The sequence below is a fragment of the Atta colombica genome, unplaced genomic scaffold (genome assembly GCF_001594045.1).
Source record: "Atta colombica isolate Treedump-2 unplaced genomic scaffold, Acol1.0 scaffold35, whole genome shotgun sequence".
NCBI classification, from domain to species: domain Eukaryota; kingdom Metazoa; phylum Arthropoda; class Insecta; order Hymenoptera; family Formicidae; genus Atta; species Atta colombica.
The window spans coordinates 2,150,428-2,171,857 of record NW_017259459.1 but is presented as its reverse complement, the minus strand read 5'-3'; the positions used below and the strand labels follow the sequence as shown (position 1 = coordinate 2,171,857).

Genomic DNA, 21,430 nt, shown 5'->3' with positions numbered 1-21,430 from the left:
TTACTTTTTTAAAATTGTTCGAATTTACTCACTAAATATTTGCCAATATTTTATGAAACATATGTATAAATGCGGGCGGTATAGAACTCTAAGTTCGAAGCAAGATTTAATAGGCTCGCAGGTCACCTCGGGAAGAGGAGAAAGGGGAGGGTTGACGTTTCATTTTCTAGCATATTTCAGCTGATCATGAAGCGTGATTTTACAACACAGCGTAACTCTCTAGCGTGCTTTCGTGATCTCAATGTAACTTCGAGGATTACCTCGTCAAGTCGCGTTTACATTGCACGTTTACCTTCTAGCTACGTCATCCTATTTTCCTGCGGGGCTCATTACTTCTCTTAAGCCCGACTCTCTCGCGACGTCGACGGTTTTGCAAACATCGCGGTTCAGATTAGGGCGACAATTTCGGAGCTTAAAGCTTGGTAGTAGCCCATGTGAGCGCTATATTTTGCAGATGTAGGTATTTGGGTAACCGATTGCAATTAACGGCGGTTTATTGGACAACAACTGCGTTCGAGAATGCTATTCACAGATCGTAATAGATATATGTTAATAAGAAAGAAAACAAATTGTGGTCAGAACACAGTTCTTTGATTTTTTTATTTTATTATATAAATTTTATTGATTTCTGATAACTTCTTGCTGAATAATTGCTTGTATTTTATAATAATTAATGCTTATTTAACAAAATCATACTTTTGTGCACTCAATATGATTTTGTTAAATAAGCATTAATGTGAAATACTTTGTGCATGTGTAAATAATAAGAAAACATGTTTTTAAAACCTAATACACGTAATATATATCTTAAAGCGCAATAATTGAAATAAATATGATAAATGCAACAGTTTTCTTGATCATTGATTTTTCCTTAGTAATAACTTGGAACTAGTAGTTTTTGAATTATATTGCAATGACAAAAATTTTTTGAAAATACATATTTTTTTAAAGAAACCAGTGTCTGTAAAATTGTCAAAATATTTCTTTAAAATTATACTCACAGATTCTAGAATACTTCAATATGCAATGCATACATATGCAATTTACGTAATGCATGAATTTCATACTAACAATCCCATTCAAAGAATATCTGTCGAGTAACCACAAGAATATCCGGTACTAGGACGATTCGCGAGATTGTTCATCAGACACAATCGCGGATCTAATTGCATCGCTATTCGATTTATTGTTCGCGTGTATGTATTTTGCGTTGTCACGCAGTACCGCAGTGGAAATGCAGCTGGTCGCGAATGAATTTGCCCAACCCTTCAATCCTTTGCCTGTTTCCTCCAGGTCAACTCTCAATCACAAGAGCTCGATGTTTCAAATGAGATTTGGTTAACGTATAGCTCGTGAAGTAATGAATAAATGCCTCAACCGACCAGAAAATGTTTACGAGATAGCTTCAAATCGTCTCGAATCCATAATTACGCTCCGTCAAGTCCACTTTATGTCCTTTAATCTCTTGGATTATAGAGGATATTTTTGAACGAACCACATGATGCTGTCAGAATATTTTGTGTGGTCGTTCGAGTTATCGGAGTACATTTATAGAGTATATAAGATTAAATCAATCAATTTTTTGATAAATTCAACCAATAGTTATAACATAAATATTGTATTGCTTTTTGTAATTATTTATTTAACAATTATTTATTTAACAATAATATTAGTAATTTCTATTTTTTTAATAATTTCATGATAGTTATTAAAAACGCATTATTATCATATTGCTCGAATTTTACAATTATTAAAACACAAAAATATACACAATAAATATATAAAAGTGGTTTATAAAGTATTCTAATATAAAATATGTATCCTCAAAAATTTTCTAAGTTAACATTAAATATGATTGACAATCAATCACTAATCTTTGCATAGATACAGTTTAAGTTTAAATATAGTTGCGAATAATTTTGGAAAAGTTGGACAGCTTTGCGTTAGAAAGAACCCTTGATGTGTTTGCTCAATATTTTAACAAGCTCTTTAGCAACGCAATAACTTTCTTAGTACAAGTTAAAATCTAGTGAACTATTCCAGCTTGCTATGCATTATATAAAAAAAAACGATTTCTATATTGTAATTACATGAAATTTATCGAAAGATAATATTTTTATACACCAAATTAGTTTACAAATTTATTAATTTTAGCACGTGTCAATTATATCGTACACGTCTAATTTTATCTTTTCAATTTTTCACAGATGATTGCCTCGAGCCATTGGCGCGAGCCAAAACGTCGGAACTGTGCAATATCTTAAGTACTCGACGAAGTATGATGACTTCTGCGGCGAGTAGAAATCTCTCGGGAGAATCACGAAAAGGATCTGAAAAGAAGTCACAAATGGCCATAGCCGAGAATCGATATTGCAATGCGACAAGTAAAAGTTTCCGAGGTTGGAGGATCTGCCTTCATGATGAATCAGTTGATGAACGGTATCTGGTCGACCTTTTACAAGATCGATGCCTGTAGATTTTAAGGCGCATCACGGCATTTTAATCCCTAAGAGTGAGTCAAGAAAGAATTCGAGGAGAAAACAACGATGATAACGTTCGGTCATTTGTTGAAAAATTAGTATCAGCACTCACGCAGAAAACGACGAAAAAAAAACATTACATCAACGGCAAAAATGAGTTTCTTCAGTTCCCTACAGGAGTACGTGACGAACAGCGTAGCTAGTTTTAGTCTGAGTCCAAAGAGGTTCTCCTTCAGTCGTGAGGATTCGAAGGGCGATACCAGTGGGACCGGAAGAAGCAGTTCTACTGGAAGCGTTACCTCAACGACCAATACTAGCACGTCCGCTGCTCAGCAAGCTACGCCACATGGTTTTCCCAAGGTACGTGATTAGAATGTGTTGGAGAATGAGCGAAGAATCTTGTATATTTTTTTACCATATATTTCTAATTTTCTAAGATTTCAATCCCTTTTAATATAAAATAAAAATACAATATTATCACAATAAATGACGACTATTTATATTTCTAAATTTTTTAATCTCATTTCTCTTTATTGTTAATATAATGATTAAAACTAAAAGTATGTCATTATAGAGATTATATTATACCAGTTTTATTTATTACAGCAAAAACACATTCAGCAATCATTTATTGATGATGAATTAATAATTTATTGTCAATATCAATAATTTATTACATTGCATAAACATTTATTCTATCGTACTTAATTCTTAACAAACTTATCGATAGTTAAATGTGCCTTAATTAATTAAATAAATACACGGTTCAAAAATTGCATATTATACAATTTTAATGTATAATGTTGCGAATTTATACAATTTTAAATTGAAGAAATAACATTGTAAATTAATTAAATTACACACTAAGTATTATAGCAAAAAGGCATCATTTTGTGCAAATAAGAAGAATAATACATATTTTACAAATTACTTTAGTCATACTGGTTGATTTTATTAATAAACAAATATTTTCTGACGTTCATTCCAATAATTAAATGTCATTGTATAATGATAAGAATTTGGATAGAATAAAATAACTTGAATTTGTTCAATTAAATGTATTTTTATTAGTTCGTAAGCAAATAATTTCATTATCTGAAGTGGTATTCCTTTTTTTCAATCGAGCAATTGATAGCCACGCAAATTTCCTCGGGCAACACGATAAATTTTAATACGAATCCTAGTAAATCTAATTGCATAAAACCAAGATTAACTTCTTATGAGAAGTACGAGATTGACCAAAGGTTGACCGTATTTTCTCTTAATTAAAGAAACTAAGAAAGACGACATTAAAGAGGATATATTACGATCGAAGAACGCACAGAGAAGCAATTGTTGTTCATTTAACGGAAAAGTCAATTTATTGATTACCAATATGCACTAGAAGCTGTAATTAACCGCTTGTTACATCGGTATTAATTTATGCAGATATAAAAAGTTTAATTCTCTCACGACATTATTTTCCGATATCATCAATATTGGGAATATAAATTATTCTGGTACAACATTAAGTATGCGCCAGGAAAATTTTAACAATGCAAAATTAGATTTCCGACTCCAATTGGAATTTATTAATACACAATACATCAACTGGGACATGTTTCTCTAATAAGCATGACAGATATTATTATGCAAACGAACGGAGGCATATGCTTTCAACGATGAATTATTATATTGAACGCATAATAATATATAACTACAGTTTATTTGATATTTAGAGTATATATTGTCATCAGTCATTCGTTTAAATGAACGAGCAAATGTGAATTTATCAAATCTTATATAAACGTATAAAAAAATGAGTTAATATAGAAAAACATTTTTAACAAAACAATATCTTATATCAACATTAATGCGTTAATCTAAACTAGAATTGATAAAAATTTTTTATAAAAAATATATTGAAATAAGTATTATCAAATGTAATTATTATATAATTTTTTTCTTTTGTATAAACAATAATATTTTTTATTTAGATTACTTTTCAAATACATATTATATAATTTACATGTAGTATCTATAATATTACTACTAAATTAAATTGAATTAAATTAATTGAATATTAAATTAAATTAAACCACATATATTTAGATTATTATTATCATTATTATTATTTGCCAAAAACAACGATTATGTAGCAAATTATATACGATATTAAATAATTGCTAAATGCATTTAGATACAGTTACTGTTTTCTGTTACTATTTTCTTTAGCCATTTCAATTAAATTTCGCGTAGCATTTCTGAAATTTTATTTTTCTTTTAGGTTGTGCCACCTCCAGGAACTGTCACATCGTCGCATTCTCTTTCACGTAGACGCACTCTCGAATGCACTCCAGCTTCAGGATTGACGGTACATCCTGCGACAGGAAGTGGTGCCACATCACCGAGGCGAGTTGGCTCCTTTCGACGGAGCGGTGGATCCAGCGATCGACCGCCTCTAATGTTCTGCCGTCGTAGACTATCCTGGCCCGAGGTCGATATACAAGCTACTTCCGGGTAAGTATTCTGAATAACGAGCATGTATCTTACAGCGCCAAGAAATTGTTACACTTCCGATACAAATACATGACTGCATATAGATTGCTACGAATTTAAATGTAAGCAAAATAACAATGATATTCATAATAATATAAATTTAATATAGGTGTTAAAAGTGAAAATATATAACTTCTACAAATAAATAAAATAATAATGAACCAGTATCATAGAATCTTATTATGACAAGCAGAACGTGGTTAATAAAATTCTATTATAAATTAATATTACAAACATTACATTAAATGATATACTCGATACACATTATTTCGAAACAGATTATATTAATTTAACAATAAGAAATGATGTGATCATAAAAAAATATATTTAATATATTATGAAATTAAAGTTAATAATTGATATTGCTTTTATATAAAATTATATCGTTATTTTTCACATCATTAAGAAGACGAACGTAATTATTGAATTAGCAAAATTTATGTAATGAGATATCAAAACGATATTTCAGAGGAAGCTTATTTTTCGGATTTAACGCGCAATAGCGTCCTTTATACACGCTCGAACAAATAATTTTGTTTGATTGCTCATCGAATCCTTACGAATATTCTGAAATTCTCTTCGCATAATTTCAAATGTCTCAATCGGATTTCCAGTAAGACACTGCCTCTGTTGCGTGAGCTAGCTATTCAACGCTTTAATCCAGTTACACTGGCGTTGTGCACTAAGCTTTCCAGTTAACTACATTCTCATCCTCTGCTTCTATCGAAGAACGTTTCAGAGCAGATCGCACTTTCCGCGACACACACACACACACACACACACACACACACACACACACACACACACACACACACACACATCACATTTTCTCTCTCTCTTTTAAAAAGTTTCCATCATTTTTTTGTAAATTATGACGATGAATTGCAGTCCAGAACGCAGGAGAGACGGACAAATAATGGTGGCATTTTCACCGTGGAATTTTGCGTGCATATTGCGGCGAATGCACTTTTAATAAGGCCACTGCGATGCATTGCGACCTTTCTCTTAAGCTGCTTCATTGCATATGCATAAGCGCAGCCGGCCATTTAGCACGAACTGTTAATCTCTTTTTAAAGCCTACCTTCCCTTCTTTTCTCTAATACACCTCAGCGAATAGTTCTGTCATAACCTGGATTTTCTTTCACGCATATTTTGATATATGATAAATCTAAAATATTCCATGAAATTGTAATCAACGCAACAATTAAGTTTTTATGACAGCAACGCGATATTTATAAGCCGATGAGATAGGCTGATCGTAAATAATAATTGTACTCTTGCATATATTAAATATTTTTGCAACGTATCTAATAAACGTATGAAAAATGACAAAATGAATATAATATCAAATTTGATGAAACTTTCTTTTATCTGTTCCAAAAGCAAAGGCAATTTTATCTTTTTTTTTATAAAAATATTATAACATACTGTATATGTATACCTCTCCATATAATGTATTTATTAAATACTAAAAAATTTTATATTATTTAATATAAATATATTGAATTAAATATCAAATATTTAATAAAACTTTTAGAACTTAAAGATAAACAAGTTTTACCAAAAGTTTTCTTATTTTAAAATTTAAGAAGTTTAACAGATTTATTGTATTTTTCACTTTATAACAATATTTTATTAATACAATTGGATTTATATAAAATGTAACACAATATACCTTAAGTAATTTATTTATTGTTTATTATGTTTAAAGTAAACAAACTATATCAGTAAAAACTTCGTACTGTCTACTAATATGAAAAAAATATTGGAAATCCGAAATATTTATATTTTATATTAAAAAATGAATTTTTTTAAATCCTTATATTTTTGCTGTATATCCCATAGAGGTGGGATGTATGGCTACTCATAAGGAGAGAAGGAATATGTATGGCTCATAAAAAATTTACAAATGATGCATATAAATAAGTCATAAAATGACACAATAACTTATACAATAAAATGCGTTTATAAGTTTTATTAAAAAATAAGAATGATAAATATGTATTTGAAGTAATAAATAATAATTATAATTTTTCCAAATTTATTACAAGTGTTATGACATGAGGTACATATTTATCATGTAATGCGTTTAGCACTGAATCTGCTCACTTTGTATACTTTGAGCATAAATCCTGCTCGCTAAAAATGCCATATATCCAAACAGGTGGGACATATACAAGACAACAAACTAAACAAAGAATACAAGAGCAAAGTACTTGTATTTTGTTACACAACATGCTTTACTATTCCTCTATACTCATGTATCACGAAATAACCACTAAGTCTTTTGCACGTCCTACAGTAATCATTTTATGTAGATTATAATTTATGATGGCTCTACTCAACACAGTGACAAATCGATTCAACTCACAATAATTTCATTAATATTAACAGTAAGAAATTGAAATCATAACACAATACTAATATAACATAAAGATAACAAAGTAATTGTGGGAAAATTACCCCCACTTCTTCTATTTTTTCTAACTTCTGCATAAATCCCAGCGCGGCGTATTTGCCGGAGTTACCCTACGCATCGATGATTACATGAATAAAATATTCTCTTATCTCGGATTTACGATTTCTCCAAAGTCTATTATTAATACAGTCTCGGAGAAGAATAAGTACAAGAATAATAAACATCTTAACTCATTGTTCTTTGAACTTTATTTTATACATGACAAACTCTCCCAACGTTCCTAATGTAACAAAGGAGCAGTAAAGTTGATGCAAAATACAGTTTCTTTTGTGCAAGTTTCCATTATGTGCATTTATGTACGTTTTCTCAAGACGCGTGCGCCAACATGTTGCACGAATATTAGGGTTGATTTATGTGTACCAGAAGGAAAACCCATTGATATTGAACAAGAAAGAACATTGGTCTACCATATTTATTAAAAGAATTTATAATCAATTTTATTTACCAGAAATACTTGTCAAAAAGAATCAAAAGATTCCTGAAATTTTCCAGAAGTTATTTTGTCATAAAAATGATAATATTAACAATCATTATCATTATTAAGTTTAATATTATTGTAAGTTTAATTAATATTTGATATTTTGATTTACAATAAATATTACATTATTTGATATAAAGTAAACATATTATATATATGTGCTATGTGTATGAATTAGATCAATCTTTAACAACAAGTATATAATTTTTAGCAGTTTGATTAATATTTAAAAATGGCTGTTGTAAATATAATGAATGTGGCATATTTCTAATCTGATTTATGTTTTTAATTATTTACATATTTATTTATTTTTGAGTTATTTTTTAGTTATTTTGAATGTAATTTTTATTTTTTAAATAAGATTAAACTAGTCGGCTTTCATTTAACACAATCATTCTTGACGCATTGTTAGGATTATAGATATGATATGTAAATAAGATTTTTGCATTATTGTTCGATATTGTAGTAATAGCAATAAAATCTATCTGTGTAATTAAAACTTATATGCTCATAAAATACTGTGATAGGTCAAGACCTTTGTGAAACATTTCGGGACATTTTTCCGATTTCATTTAGTTTTCAAATAGTTCTTTTTTTATCAAAGCTTTGTATGCTATCGTGATCCGATTCTCATTGCCCTAAATTTAATACGAATATTTCTCATCTTTTTTGCTATATGTCACGTATATTAATTATTCAGTCTCTTTACACAGTGAATAATGAAAATTTATAGACCTAAGACTCATCAAGAGTTTAGGAGGAGGAAAATTCGATTCACTCGCTTCTATAAATATTTTCGAACGAGCACATTTCACATGGAAATAATGTTTTCAACATATATGCCGAAAAAAAATTTTCAGCAATTTTCAAAGCGGCCGATGAAAACAACCTTCCGTTTGTTCCAAATCCGAGAACCATCCTTTCTATCAAAGAGAAGAGACATATCGAGGTCTGACCATTCGATGACCCCAATTCGCTCATAGAATCGCTCGTAGAAGCCGCCTGTAATCAAAGGCTGCTATCCTTCTAACATGACATCCTTTGTATAAGCGTCCTCGAGACCTGCGATTCCACGAAACTGACTTTAGACCAACAAAAGCTACTCGCCGTTCATCGAATTTCAGAGCCGCTCACCCTGCATGATAATGAGATATTCTCATATCGATATGCCGTTTCCAGATCATACTGCTGTAAAAATGAAAATTGATGATATTATACACTCGAGCGATAATGAAAATTAAGAATATAAAAATTAAGAGTATTTTATAACTTTAATATAATTTATATTTACTTTCTAAGTAAAAAAATAAACATTCGAGTTATGACTTTTGAATAATAAAATCGCGAAAATTCTTATTTGAATATTCATAGAACAGTACATTTGTTAATGTAATCTTTCGATGCAACAAATCATCATTCTTTCTTTGCATCGACAACGATGAATTTCCACAATACATGAAACCTCATGTCTTAACGAAACTAGAAGCTGTCACGAAATGATAGATGTCATGTTCTTCCGTAAAACAAGAGAATACCTTGTTTATGAAAGATATTACATGTACAAGCAAATCTTAACCGCATGCTTGGCAAAGAGATAGAACGAAGATCTCAGAGTGACCTATTTCCGAGAAAAAATGAAGAAAAATCCGTTCACATTCGTGACTTCCTTTTTATGTCACAATTTTTAACATTGTTATTTTCCGGCAATTACAGAACAACGAGAAATGTTGAAAGATAATTGCTCTAATTTTCTTAATCATATTTTTTATATAGAAGTGTAAGAAAAATATTTGACTGATTTAAAAATTGTGTTTTTATACTTAATTAAAGATAAATAAAATTTTTAGTTTAAATATTAACATGCAAAAATCACTGTATACTAAACAATAATTCTCATGTATATAAATTAAAAAGCACGCTATGTTGGTTTAATCACTCTTTGGATTTAGTCTAACGGAGAATCACCCGTCGCCTTAGATAATACAGCAACATCTCCCCCAGCGAGACATCTCACTTGAGACTAGCAAATAAAGTTAGACACAGCAGGTGTAACTTAATCAACGTTGACGACGTTGACGAGGAACCCGTATGAAGGAAGGAAATAAACAATAAAAAGTTCATTACTTCGTAATGGAGGATACCAATCTTGGTTTGATGACATAACATTATGTTGCATGTTGTATTACCTTATAAAACTTTCTTTGAAATGAAGTGGAAGTACGAGACATGCATTATAATGCATGATGTACTGGAAATATATGACAGTATCAGTATCCTAATTCACATGCATTTAATTTTTCTTTAACAAGAATTTAATCCAATTTAGCGAGATTATTCGGTGAGTTCAATATCGTATCTTATTGTGCATGCAGAAAATATTTTACGTTGTAATCTTCATATTCTTCATTCCATTATTAATTTTATTTCCTTAGACAATTGAATCTTTATTCTGTTATACTAAGTTCATATCTAACATTTATTGCATCTGTGTCTTATATCCGTAAACAAAATCTGAATGCTGCAAAATTTCTTCAAGATTATATATTAGTTATATTAAAAAAGTCCTTTTTTTGATAATATAACTATTTCAAACAAGAATAAATGAATATCTAATATAATTTTAAGCTTTAGCATATCAACATAGAAATTGAATGATTATAATAATTGTGTCAATGTTATTTTATTTGTATAACTTATAAAATTTATATTCGTATAAAATGAGTTTCATGAATTATAAGATTTCATTTTGTGTTTTCAAATATTTGAATTATATATTCTGAGTCTCCAAGTATTGAATTAAAACTGTGTATCTTGATTTGACTAGATTTACATACTTTGTGCTCAATATTTAAATTTCTTTTTAATAATAGAACATTTGCGGTTCGTCCTTTTAATTAAAAATATTATTGATAGATCTTAGTTTGCGATAAAATTAAATTTGTCAAAGCATTTGCATACTTGAAAATATCCATATATTTGCAATAAGCAAATAACAAAAAATAAATAAATCAGTCAATAAATCAGTCAGTTCAAATAAATTTAAGCGTAACGAAAAAATGCTGCATAAATCGAAATAATTTTCTCCACAATGATGTATCATTGTAATACTTTAAAAAGAATATAAAAAGAATATACGCTCAGAGATAAATAAATCTACTTATTGCAAAGAGAATGTTGTTGTTGCTATAATAATGTCTCACATTTTCTTGAAAAGAACATTCTCAAAACAAGTCACAAAAAATAAAGTTCACTTATTAAGTTTTTTGTAGCCCTCGAATAGATATTGATTGCAATTCAAATGGAAGTGTTCTAGACTTTATAAGAAAAATTTTAATTTTCGAACTTCTTTATTAGAAGCCAGAGTGCCAATATTTGCTCATTTTAAAATAAAAAATTGTTGATTTGAAATATTTATATAAAAATATATTTTTTTAAATAAAAATTATTTGATAATTTTTTGCTGCATAAATTTTTTGCTAAGACTAATGAATAAAATTTTACTTCCTTCAATATAAACACTGAACAAATAAACAATAAAATTCTTCTATGTTTAATTATAATTTAAAAAAAAATTTAAATATTTCTAAACTGTTCCATTGTTTAAATAAATGTGATAAAATTTATACAATCTTATCTTTTAAATATTGAATATATTAGTAATTAATTTAGAATTAAATTATTTTAAATTTAATATGCTTTTAACCTTTAAAACGAGCTATTTTTTAATTATGGCTTTTTCTCAGTAAAATTTGTTATAATTTATTTTTTATTATATCTCTTGCCTCAAAATATGACACTGTTTCAGAGCCACTATAATCCCTTTCCGTAAAAATTAATACGCGAACGAGAAAAAATTTATTTTTTAAGCAAGATTTAATTTAATATCATCTTTAGTGAAAATTTTACTGTTTCAGAAAGTTTCTGATAAAATGATAGGATTTTGAAGGAAGAACAAAGATTGTAAATTTATAAAAGCGTTAATGTGCTTTAGTTTTTTGCAAACGTAAGTATGTACTTATCGCTTTTCAATCCGCTACTCGATCGTAAACAAACCTGTAAACACCTGTACTAAAGATCAAGCTTTATCTAATTATCCGAGTGTGCTTCTATCGATTCATGTGAGAACACAGGTGTACATAGGCTAATACAATGTATCTTTCGCTCAATCGATATTCTTGCATCAACTGCTCGATTAGTCTAACGTTCAATTCATATTATAGATGTATTAGATGTACCAATTAATCATGTATTATATTTAATATGAATTTCTTTTTAATCCTTGAGGAATTTGAAAGTGATCACATATACAATTTTTTTCTGGAAAATGTTTAAAATAAAATTTATGTAATATTTATTAATTAGATTTTTAATGCCAAATGAGCATATTGAAATGCTCGTTTATATGCATTCCGTTATTATAATAGCATTATAGATTGTGTAGTGCTTTTTATCTTTAATCAATACAGTTGTAATTAATTATGACAAATGACTACATATTGAAACTAATTTTCGACAATATGTAAATAACATGCAATTAATTAAATGTTGTTAAATGTTACGCAACGAGCGAATCGTGATACATCAAGACTCTCATCGCTCCACAAATTGTTCATCACATCTTTTGATATTAATATTGATAATATGACGCACATTACTATTTTTATTATACGAATGCTCTAACAAAGAAATTCTCTTTTTTTTTATGAAAAACGTTTAACACTATATATTTTAGATTTTGTGAATATATTATCGACCACAATAGCATATTTTAGAAACGCTAGGAATAAACGCTAAAAACATCTCTCTCTCTCTCTCTCTCTCTCTCTCTCTCTCTCTCTCTCTCTCTCTCTCTCTCTATCGAGAAATACTCTTACATATTCTTCTCTTTCGTACGTTTTGAAATGTCACGTTTTATCATGTAAAAAACATCGTGTCTCACATGACCGCGTTTCCCTAAGTGCATTTTACGTTTGCCTTTGTTGTCCATTTTCTATCTCTGTTTTGACATGTACGAACCGTATTGCTCTTGGTGATGTATTGTCCGAATTGGCAGCGCAAGTCAATTCGTATTGTACTGCACAAAGCAATTGAATGGAATTCTCAAAAGAATCTTTATTGAATTTACTACATCGTTTATCGCTATCCAATGGCTTTTACCGCAATCGTGCAAGTTTTCAAATAGTACTTTAGTATTTCCAAGCTGGCAAATCGCCAAAGCAATATTGGTGAGTTTCTTAATTTGCAATTAGGGACACGACGTGATGCGAATTTAGACGCGACATATTACATCCAATTCGTGGGTGCTCAGCCAATTTTTCAAACTCACATCGAAACTTTTAAAATTGGCTATTATGTTTTATTATTTTGTTTTAATAAAAATACTGTTTCACGTAAATAATTAGATACATTTTATTCAATTTTTTTTCAATAAATTTTCGCATTTTTATTTAATCTCGTAAATGAACATAAAACATAACTAAAAATTATTTTTAATACTTTTAAAAAAAATTTAAGAATATTAAATACTGTAAAATTTAAAAAGGTAAAATAATGAAAGAAATATTAGTTTAAATAAACATAAATGTTCAATAATGTAGATGTAGGAAAATAGAAAAGAAGCGATAGCGATACACAAAAAAATTAGAAAACTGCTAAAGACATATTAAGAAATAATAAATTAATGCAGACTAACTCAGGCATTATTACTAGTTTTTTTATGAGTTCAAGATATACGGACTTGAAACAGTTCCGTAAGAAAACTACGTTGCAAGTACTGAATATTAATACACACATTATTGTGTAATATGAATACTGTATTAACGTAAATAAATTTTATAATGAATGATTTTATGTGAATGTGCCGGTACGTATGTGTACTTTCGATCGATATAAAACCTGAAATATTTATATATATTTATGATAGATCTATCTCAATTTCACCGTAAATATATAAGTATGTAGGTATGCTGAAACGATCTATATTTGTTGAAAGGATTGTCTGGAAAGATGATAAAGTAACAGAACTCATCTTGTTTTCGAGTATGCTCCATGGACAAAATTTTCAGATTTTCATATCGAAGTATTTTTTTGCTAGAATTACTGTAGCTATATGAGTGTTCTTTATTTACATAATGCAGGCAATCGTCCATAAATTTACGATGAAAGCATGGTGGTTAGCTTAGGAAACTATTTTAAAGTTTTTTATACGATATTGTTAGTGGTCGCGTCACAAAGTTAATTCGTCATTTCAGGATCGTGATGGCTTTTTTCGGTCGCTGTGCGCACGTTACGGAATATTTCCAGACGTTTTCCACTTTTACGAACGCCCGCCAGCTATTTGCCGTTTTACTTCCCCTTTGTAATTTCATTCGCGACTTTGCTACGACTCTGTCTCTTTCTATTTACCTTGTCCCATAGTTATATGATATACGCGAGTTAAAGAGTGACGCTCATATAAACGAATATTGATCGAAAATTGTGGTGCAGAAAATAAGCGGCGAGTCCATTAAGAGCTTCGATGCACTTTAATACGTGTAGTAGCTTTCTCTTGCAATAATTCAAGGTTTTTAACGCCATTGTCAATGATTCTAAATCATAATAGGTAAAAAACTTTTAATATAAGAATTTGATGATTAAACCGAAAAATATATTGTAAATTAAATGTGCACAAATATATAAAGATATAAGTTATGAATATTTAATTTTAATTGAAACTTTAAATATTTATAAGATTTTATCAAATAAAAATTTGAAAAAGAGTTTGAAAATATCAAAATTTAAAAACACAAAATAAAAATATAGAAAAAAAGATCTAAAAAACTGGAACGTTTAAGTAAAAGAAAATTAGTAAATTTTTAATATTTCAAATATTAAATAAATTTATGAAATTAAATCCAACATTTTTTAAAGAATATTCGATATTTTATATAAGATCTTTACGCTTTTTCTCGGACTTCTAGTAGATACGATACTCCTACTATACAATTAAAAAAAGTGTTGAAACTTTTAATACGTACGGGAACACGTTCCAGCCATATCTATCTTCACTTTTCTTGGGCTTGCGGCATTTTACGAGCAACTCTTCAAATAATTACAGCCGCAACATTCGACAATATTTCTCCGGCTTATAGTAAATCTTTATTAGCAAAATTTATAACTACTGGCATACGTACCGGCACATTCACATAAAATCATTCATTATAAAATTTATTTACGTTAATAATACAGTATTCATATTACACAATAATGTGTGTATTAATATTCAGTAAATGAAAAAGGAAATATTTCCATTAATAAATTTATTTTAAAAATAATTAATACACACATAATATTTTATAATCAACCCGCGGTGTTCTTTTATACGTTCAATTTTATAATCACAAACTTATGTCAGATTTATCTTATAAAGTATTTCTCAAATTTTATAAAGTTCTTTATAAAAATTTTCAAAGTCCTTTTTGCAGATATTTTCGTCTCAAATACAACGTCATACTTATTGCGCTCGCGTGATGTGATACTTTTACGTTTGATGTTCAATAGCGCAACTTTCAAGTCAACAGAGATGAGCGAATTTGTTGTTATTTTATGCTGTAAAAACTGGGTTCTACAATGTTTCCAGATGCATAACGCATTCGTAGAGATTACATTTTCAAAGTTGAGTCGCGGATTTCCGTATGTCGATTCCGTTCGAAAAGTTTCGTGTGACGTTCCCGCGAAGATGATGCAGAATCAACGAAACTCAATGCCTATCGATTTAATATTTACATATCTTGTTTTTCAAATTTATTATTTTTGAGCTGCGTTCTGATGCAAAACAGTGACATATTTGATTTCAAAAATATATTTTTAATGTTAAAAGTTTCCATAATACTGATATTCAACTGTGTCACTCTAATAGCACTTTTTTCGAGCACTTTTCATTCAAACACTTTTTGCAGCAATGATCCGAGTGCTATCAAACTGCTATTGTTAAAAGACTCTTCATAGACGAAGCTGTTGTTAGCGATTAGTGTTGGAAACTACGTTGTCAGCAACGTGCCAATGAAGGGTGCTCGAGACTGTCAAGGAGCATAGCGACATCCTAAGTACAACATAATGGACGGCCACCACTATTTACAGATCGCTACGTGGTCAAATTCTCCTTAAGCATACTAAGCATACGTGTTTACATAGGATGTTCAATAATGATCACATTGAATAAAGAAGATTTTTTTGTTTACTAAGAACAAAAATAGCTCATCTTTAATAAAGATGTCAAAATGTCATTATTCTTTTAAAGCCTTTGTAATGAATAATGAAAAAAGAGGTAATAAATTAAATCTTAAGGATGCAAAAAAATTAAATTATTCTATTAATTAAATGTAAAATTTACTTTACATAAAAGCTTATTTATCACATTTTATGGGTGTGAGAGAATAAATTCTTATTACTTCTTTAAGAATTATAAATAAAAGTCTCAAGTGCGTTCTTAATAAAAATCCATACTTTTAAAAATGTATCACTTCATAAAAATTTATCCATAAAATTTAATACACGATTCTTTATAAATATTTATAAATGGCATATTTTTTATGTCCTGTCATCAACAACTGTGACTAGGTATATAAACGACATATTCCATTTTTTGTAGAGAGTTAATGTCAGCCCATGCGATATATTCGGTAGAAAAATTACAGACGTTCTATACATCAAGAATTATTACGACTGGTATAATGCAAACATTATTTTCCAACGACCGCCGTAAAATATTTACCACGAATAAAGCTTCGCAGAACGTCCAACCCCTCTTTGAGAGAACCATTCGGAGAGCAAGTAAAGTCGATCTCATCTCGTGGCAGGAATCTTAACTGAGTGAGTCGAGTTTCTCAAAGAGCATTAGCGGAGATACTAATTTTATTCCGTGCTAATTTCCCCACCAGGCAATTAAGATTATGAGATGTCGAGACTAGCCATTCTCAATGATCTTCTGATGAAAGGTAAGAACGTCAAAAAGTATTTCGACGATGCGAGGAAATTGTAATTTTAATTCTGATTAAATTTATAATTAATCATAAATTAGGCATAATGTGAATAAATATTTTTATTTGAAAGAGAGAGCTGAGAATTGGAGTTTGACTAAATTTTAAATTTTCTTTATATTTGTAGAATTTTCGGAACTCATTATCAACGAAAAAGAAACGTAAACTCTAATAATATAGCATTTTATTTATAATATGATTTTGAAATAATAAAATAATTCGAAGAGTATTATGAATCAGAAATCTAAGAAAAAAATTATGAATTTAAGAAATCGTCAAAAAATTCAGTATTATATGCTATTTCATATATACTAATTATATACTAATATAATAATTTATATACTAATTTTAAAATTTTACGTCATTCGAGACCAGCATGAAACTGTAGACTGTGTCCCACGTAACTTTTATAGAAAAGTCCGTACTACGGATAGGTAGAGTTATTCCCAGAAGGACTAGAATTTCCTATAAAAATTAAAATTCTAGGAAATTCATTCCTTTGAGGAAGAGAGAGATCAAAATTGTCCTGAGCTATCGCGTCAATAATGAATTTTAAAACCTTAGGAGGAGAGAGAGGGATATGACATATTTAATATTAAAATAAAGTCGTAATAGCTCTAACGTTATGGCTCAAAAATTTAAGTTCCCAAGAATTTCCTGAAAAAATTAGTTTTAATAATTAAATGTTATTAGTGTATTGTATTATATTACTTTATTTTTAATTAAAATTTACAATTACAGTGTAATGTAATTCTTCTTGTAACATTGCTAGTTTGCATTGCTTAATCGGAGTATAAGACTATGTAAGCACTTAGAACGACCTCGTGTAAAAGAGAGTCAACAAGTATCGCGCTTGTGTCCCTGGTAGAGCATAAAAGTAGCTGCGTATATATCGTGTTAGGAAAATATCGGAGAGAAAAGAGCAGCCCCTGTCTATATGATACTTTACAGCGTTTCGCTTCACGCTTGTTGCGTTGGACACGTGGAACTTTCTCCAAGAGGCTTTTTACAGTTTTGATCCTTGAGATCTCCGTGACGATTACAAATAGCCGTGCTATTATTGGACAATAATTTTCTCCTCTTTTTTTTTACAGGTATGTACTTATTTACTGTATTATTTTTATAAAACTTTATCAAGATTAAGTGATTTCTAATTTTTTATTATATATAAATACATTGAACAAAATTCGATTTCTGCAAAAAAATTAAAAACAAAGGTTTATATTATATAAATATAGTAAAATTTATTCAAAAAATGAATCGTAATTAATTATTGTATAAAACCTTTTAATTGTTGAGTTAAAAAATATAAGCAAATATACAAAATTACTTTATATATTTTAATTAAATTAAAAGCTTGCATATTTAGAAAGATAAAGTAATAAATGTAAACAACACAAATCATTGTTTTCTAATAGTCAATTGTATTTATTAATTGGGTATATTAGAATAAATGGTAATAAATTAATAAGTGAAAATAGATTAATAAGATCATATATTAATTGATTTTTTTATTAAAAATTGATCACTTTCAGATCTTTCCTCGCATTACTTTAACGTCCTGCAACAAAAACATTTAATGTCATCATGTATCACTCTATTATATTGTAGTATCCGTAGTAGAAATTATAAGATAAATGTAGAGATCGAGTACAATAAAAATAAAATGAGATCGAAGCGAACAGAGTATGCTGACAGAGTTTTAGTAAAAACGGTTCCTTTTATGACCGCATCTTTTGTCGGCAAAAGCATAAACCGTTTCTAGTACATCAATAAAAGATAGTCAGTTGGTTACGCGAAGCGCTTTCGTAAAATTCTACGATGTACAGAACGCAATAGAGAAAATGTCTTAAATTGAGCAGCGAAGTACAACTTTTTCGTGCCTCACAAATTCAAGTTACAAGAACATTGCTCGATTGTCATATACTTTATGTACATGTTGTTAAAAAGAGGAATTTTCTATGCTTTCACGATTATACATATTTTCACTATATTCAAATAAAAAAAATTAACTACTATATACATTCAGATAATAAGACATTATTGAAAATCAAAATATCTTAAAAGAATAAAGTCTAAATTACAATAATAAATATTTTTATTTTATAATATTTATAATAATGATTTATTACAAATATAATTACAATTTTTTTCGCTAGCATAAAAGAATTTTTTAACACAACTTTTCTTTAATTTTGTCTCTTAAATTTTTTATTATCATTTGAATAATTTTTTTATTTATTTATAATATTATATTTAAAAATGTCTATTTTTATATTTAAATAAATAAATTGTAACTAGAAAATCTTGATTGATATTTAGTTATATTATAGATTTTCACGATCTTTGGAAAAATTAAGTAAAATTGTTATACATGTGTAAATATTTTTTTTATTATATAAATATTTGTAAATATATTTATATTATAATTATTTACATAAATACAGAACAATTATTAACATAAATATAGAAATGCTAACTTAAGTTGTCAAACTTGTGTACGAAAATACATACGCAATATTATATCTTACGAACACAAATGATAAGTGAGAAGTTACAATACATTAGCACTGTCGATCATATGGCTTTCACCGCGGGGCGCGAATAGTCGGCGCCGATATGACGCGATGACGACGCTACACATAGTCATCATTGTCCATCGACGTGATACATACAGTGCTCAGTGATCGATGTCGACCACCAGCGGTTCACCCCGCGGGAAACGAAAACGAGAATGTAGTTATCTTAATGGAAAGTAATAGTGCGTGGACAAGAACGGTCTTAAGAAATATAGCAGCACGTCCGATTGCTGAGATAAAAGGATCTATACGGTAGCAACATTCGAGAGACGTGACCCTTCGACCTCTTGGAACTTTGTATACCTTTGAATTTTTCTTTTAGAAATAAAAGAAAATCCTGACAAGAAAAAGTCAAGATAATCATAAAAAAGATTCTCTCGTAATGAAATATATAAAAATAGATGCGTGAAAATTTTACACGATTTATGCTTTTATTACAAATCGTTAATGTTTATGTATACATTACCTTGATATTACAACTTTCAGTTTATAACTTAATATTTTTTGCAAAAATGATGTTGACATTCAAATATAGCGATTTAATCATGGCTATGGTAACATCAGGATTTCTATAGCTAAGCTTGCAACCTAACAGCAGAACTCAACAGAGCAGCGTCTTTTTTTACAACGAGGTACATATTAAAAATACTTTTCATATTCGTATTATCCCCTCATTGGCTTTATTACGGCGCTAGTGATTTCTTTTAATCATCAGATGGATTTTTGGCTCCTTAAATCACGAAAAATCACGTATATTGGCATAAATGGAATCGAATCCGGATTTATAGATCGTGAATCAACTGCACCGAGCCTCAAGCCTCTCGACGCTCCATAGTATATGTTCTTAAATTTACGCTTTTAAATTGTACAATTTTCAAAATCAAATATTTTTTATAAATGATTAGATTGTAAAACTTTCAACGAACAAATTTTTAATTTTATTAAGGTTTGCATTGTTGTGTAGAGAGTTGAGAAAATTTTTATTTTACTCAGAAATATAAATTAGTTTTATCACGCAAATAATCTTCATTGCGATAATGTCCCTAAATAGTTTTTTGGGATAAATGAAAATATAACCCTTGTGTTATCTAAATTGTTACTAGGTCGTCACAGATAAAACTTTACATTGCATTTGTGAAGAAACAAATTTTACTTTTATTGCGTCCCTGAGAAAAAGTTTACTCCGCGATTTCAAAATGAGACCTTCTATTTTCTCGACAGGATAAGTAGTTAGATTCGATAAAAGGCCGCGTACGAAGTTTCACAGCGACAGCTTGCCTCGATTTCTAAAAGTTATCCAGGTGGAACGATTGAGGTCTCTCAAGATACTTTTAATATCTCGTCGAGGGTAAGCGCATAGTTACGGTTGCGTGAAATTTCTCTTCTTTTTTTTTCCAAGGCCGAACGAGGGGTGGAAAATTGGGACTCGTACAAAGAGGAAGTGCAGGCAAATGCAAGGGCGAATATTGGATTAATCAATCGAGTTCTGTAAAAATGAATGAAGAAATGAATTAAGAGAACAAATAAGACATATTGAAAATTAAAAAATCGAGTATCGAAAATTTTGTTTGACAAAAGTAAAAAAGATACTGCAGGGTAGTTCTATTAATAGAATTTCAGAAATCCCTGTAACGCTGTTTTCTACGTATCGATAGAAGTACGCGATAAAGCTTTCAGTATGGAAGAGAGTCAATCACACTCAAAGTTTTCTATTTTAAATCCCTTCCATCTTCAAAAAAAAATTGTTGTTAATGTAGTTCTGATAAATTGATCTTTTATATGTAATATTTTTATATTTAGCAGTTATTTTTTTGTAAAAAGGAATATTATTTAGACATATTTAATTATATTATTAATTA

At 29.1% G+C, this 21,430-nt stretch overlaps 1 protein-coding gene across 4 annotated transcripts in view; it reads left to right on the top strand.

Moving 5' to 3' along the window:
* The first annotated feature begins 2,628 nt into the window (after positions 1-2,628).
* The window catches only part of LOC108690763 (BAI1-associated protein 3), a 44,876-nt gene continuing 26,074 nt past the window's right edge, over positions 2,629-21,430 (top strand). For all 4 annotated transcript variants that reach the window (XM_018198227.1, XM_018198226.1, XM_018198223.1 and 1 more), the window contains exons 1-2: positions 2,629-2,840; positions 4,747-4,979. In XM_018198227.1, coding sequence (XP_018053716.1) covers positions 2,634-2,840; positions 4,747-4,979 — 440 coding nt within the window. In that variant the 5' untranslated portion in view covers positions 2,629-2,633. The remainder of the gene's footprint in view (positions 2,841-4,746; positions 4,980-21,430) is intronic.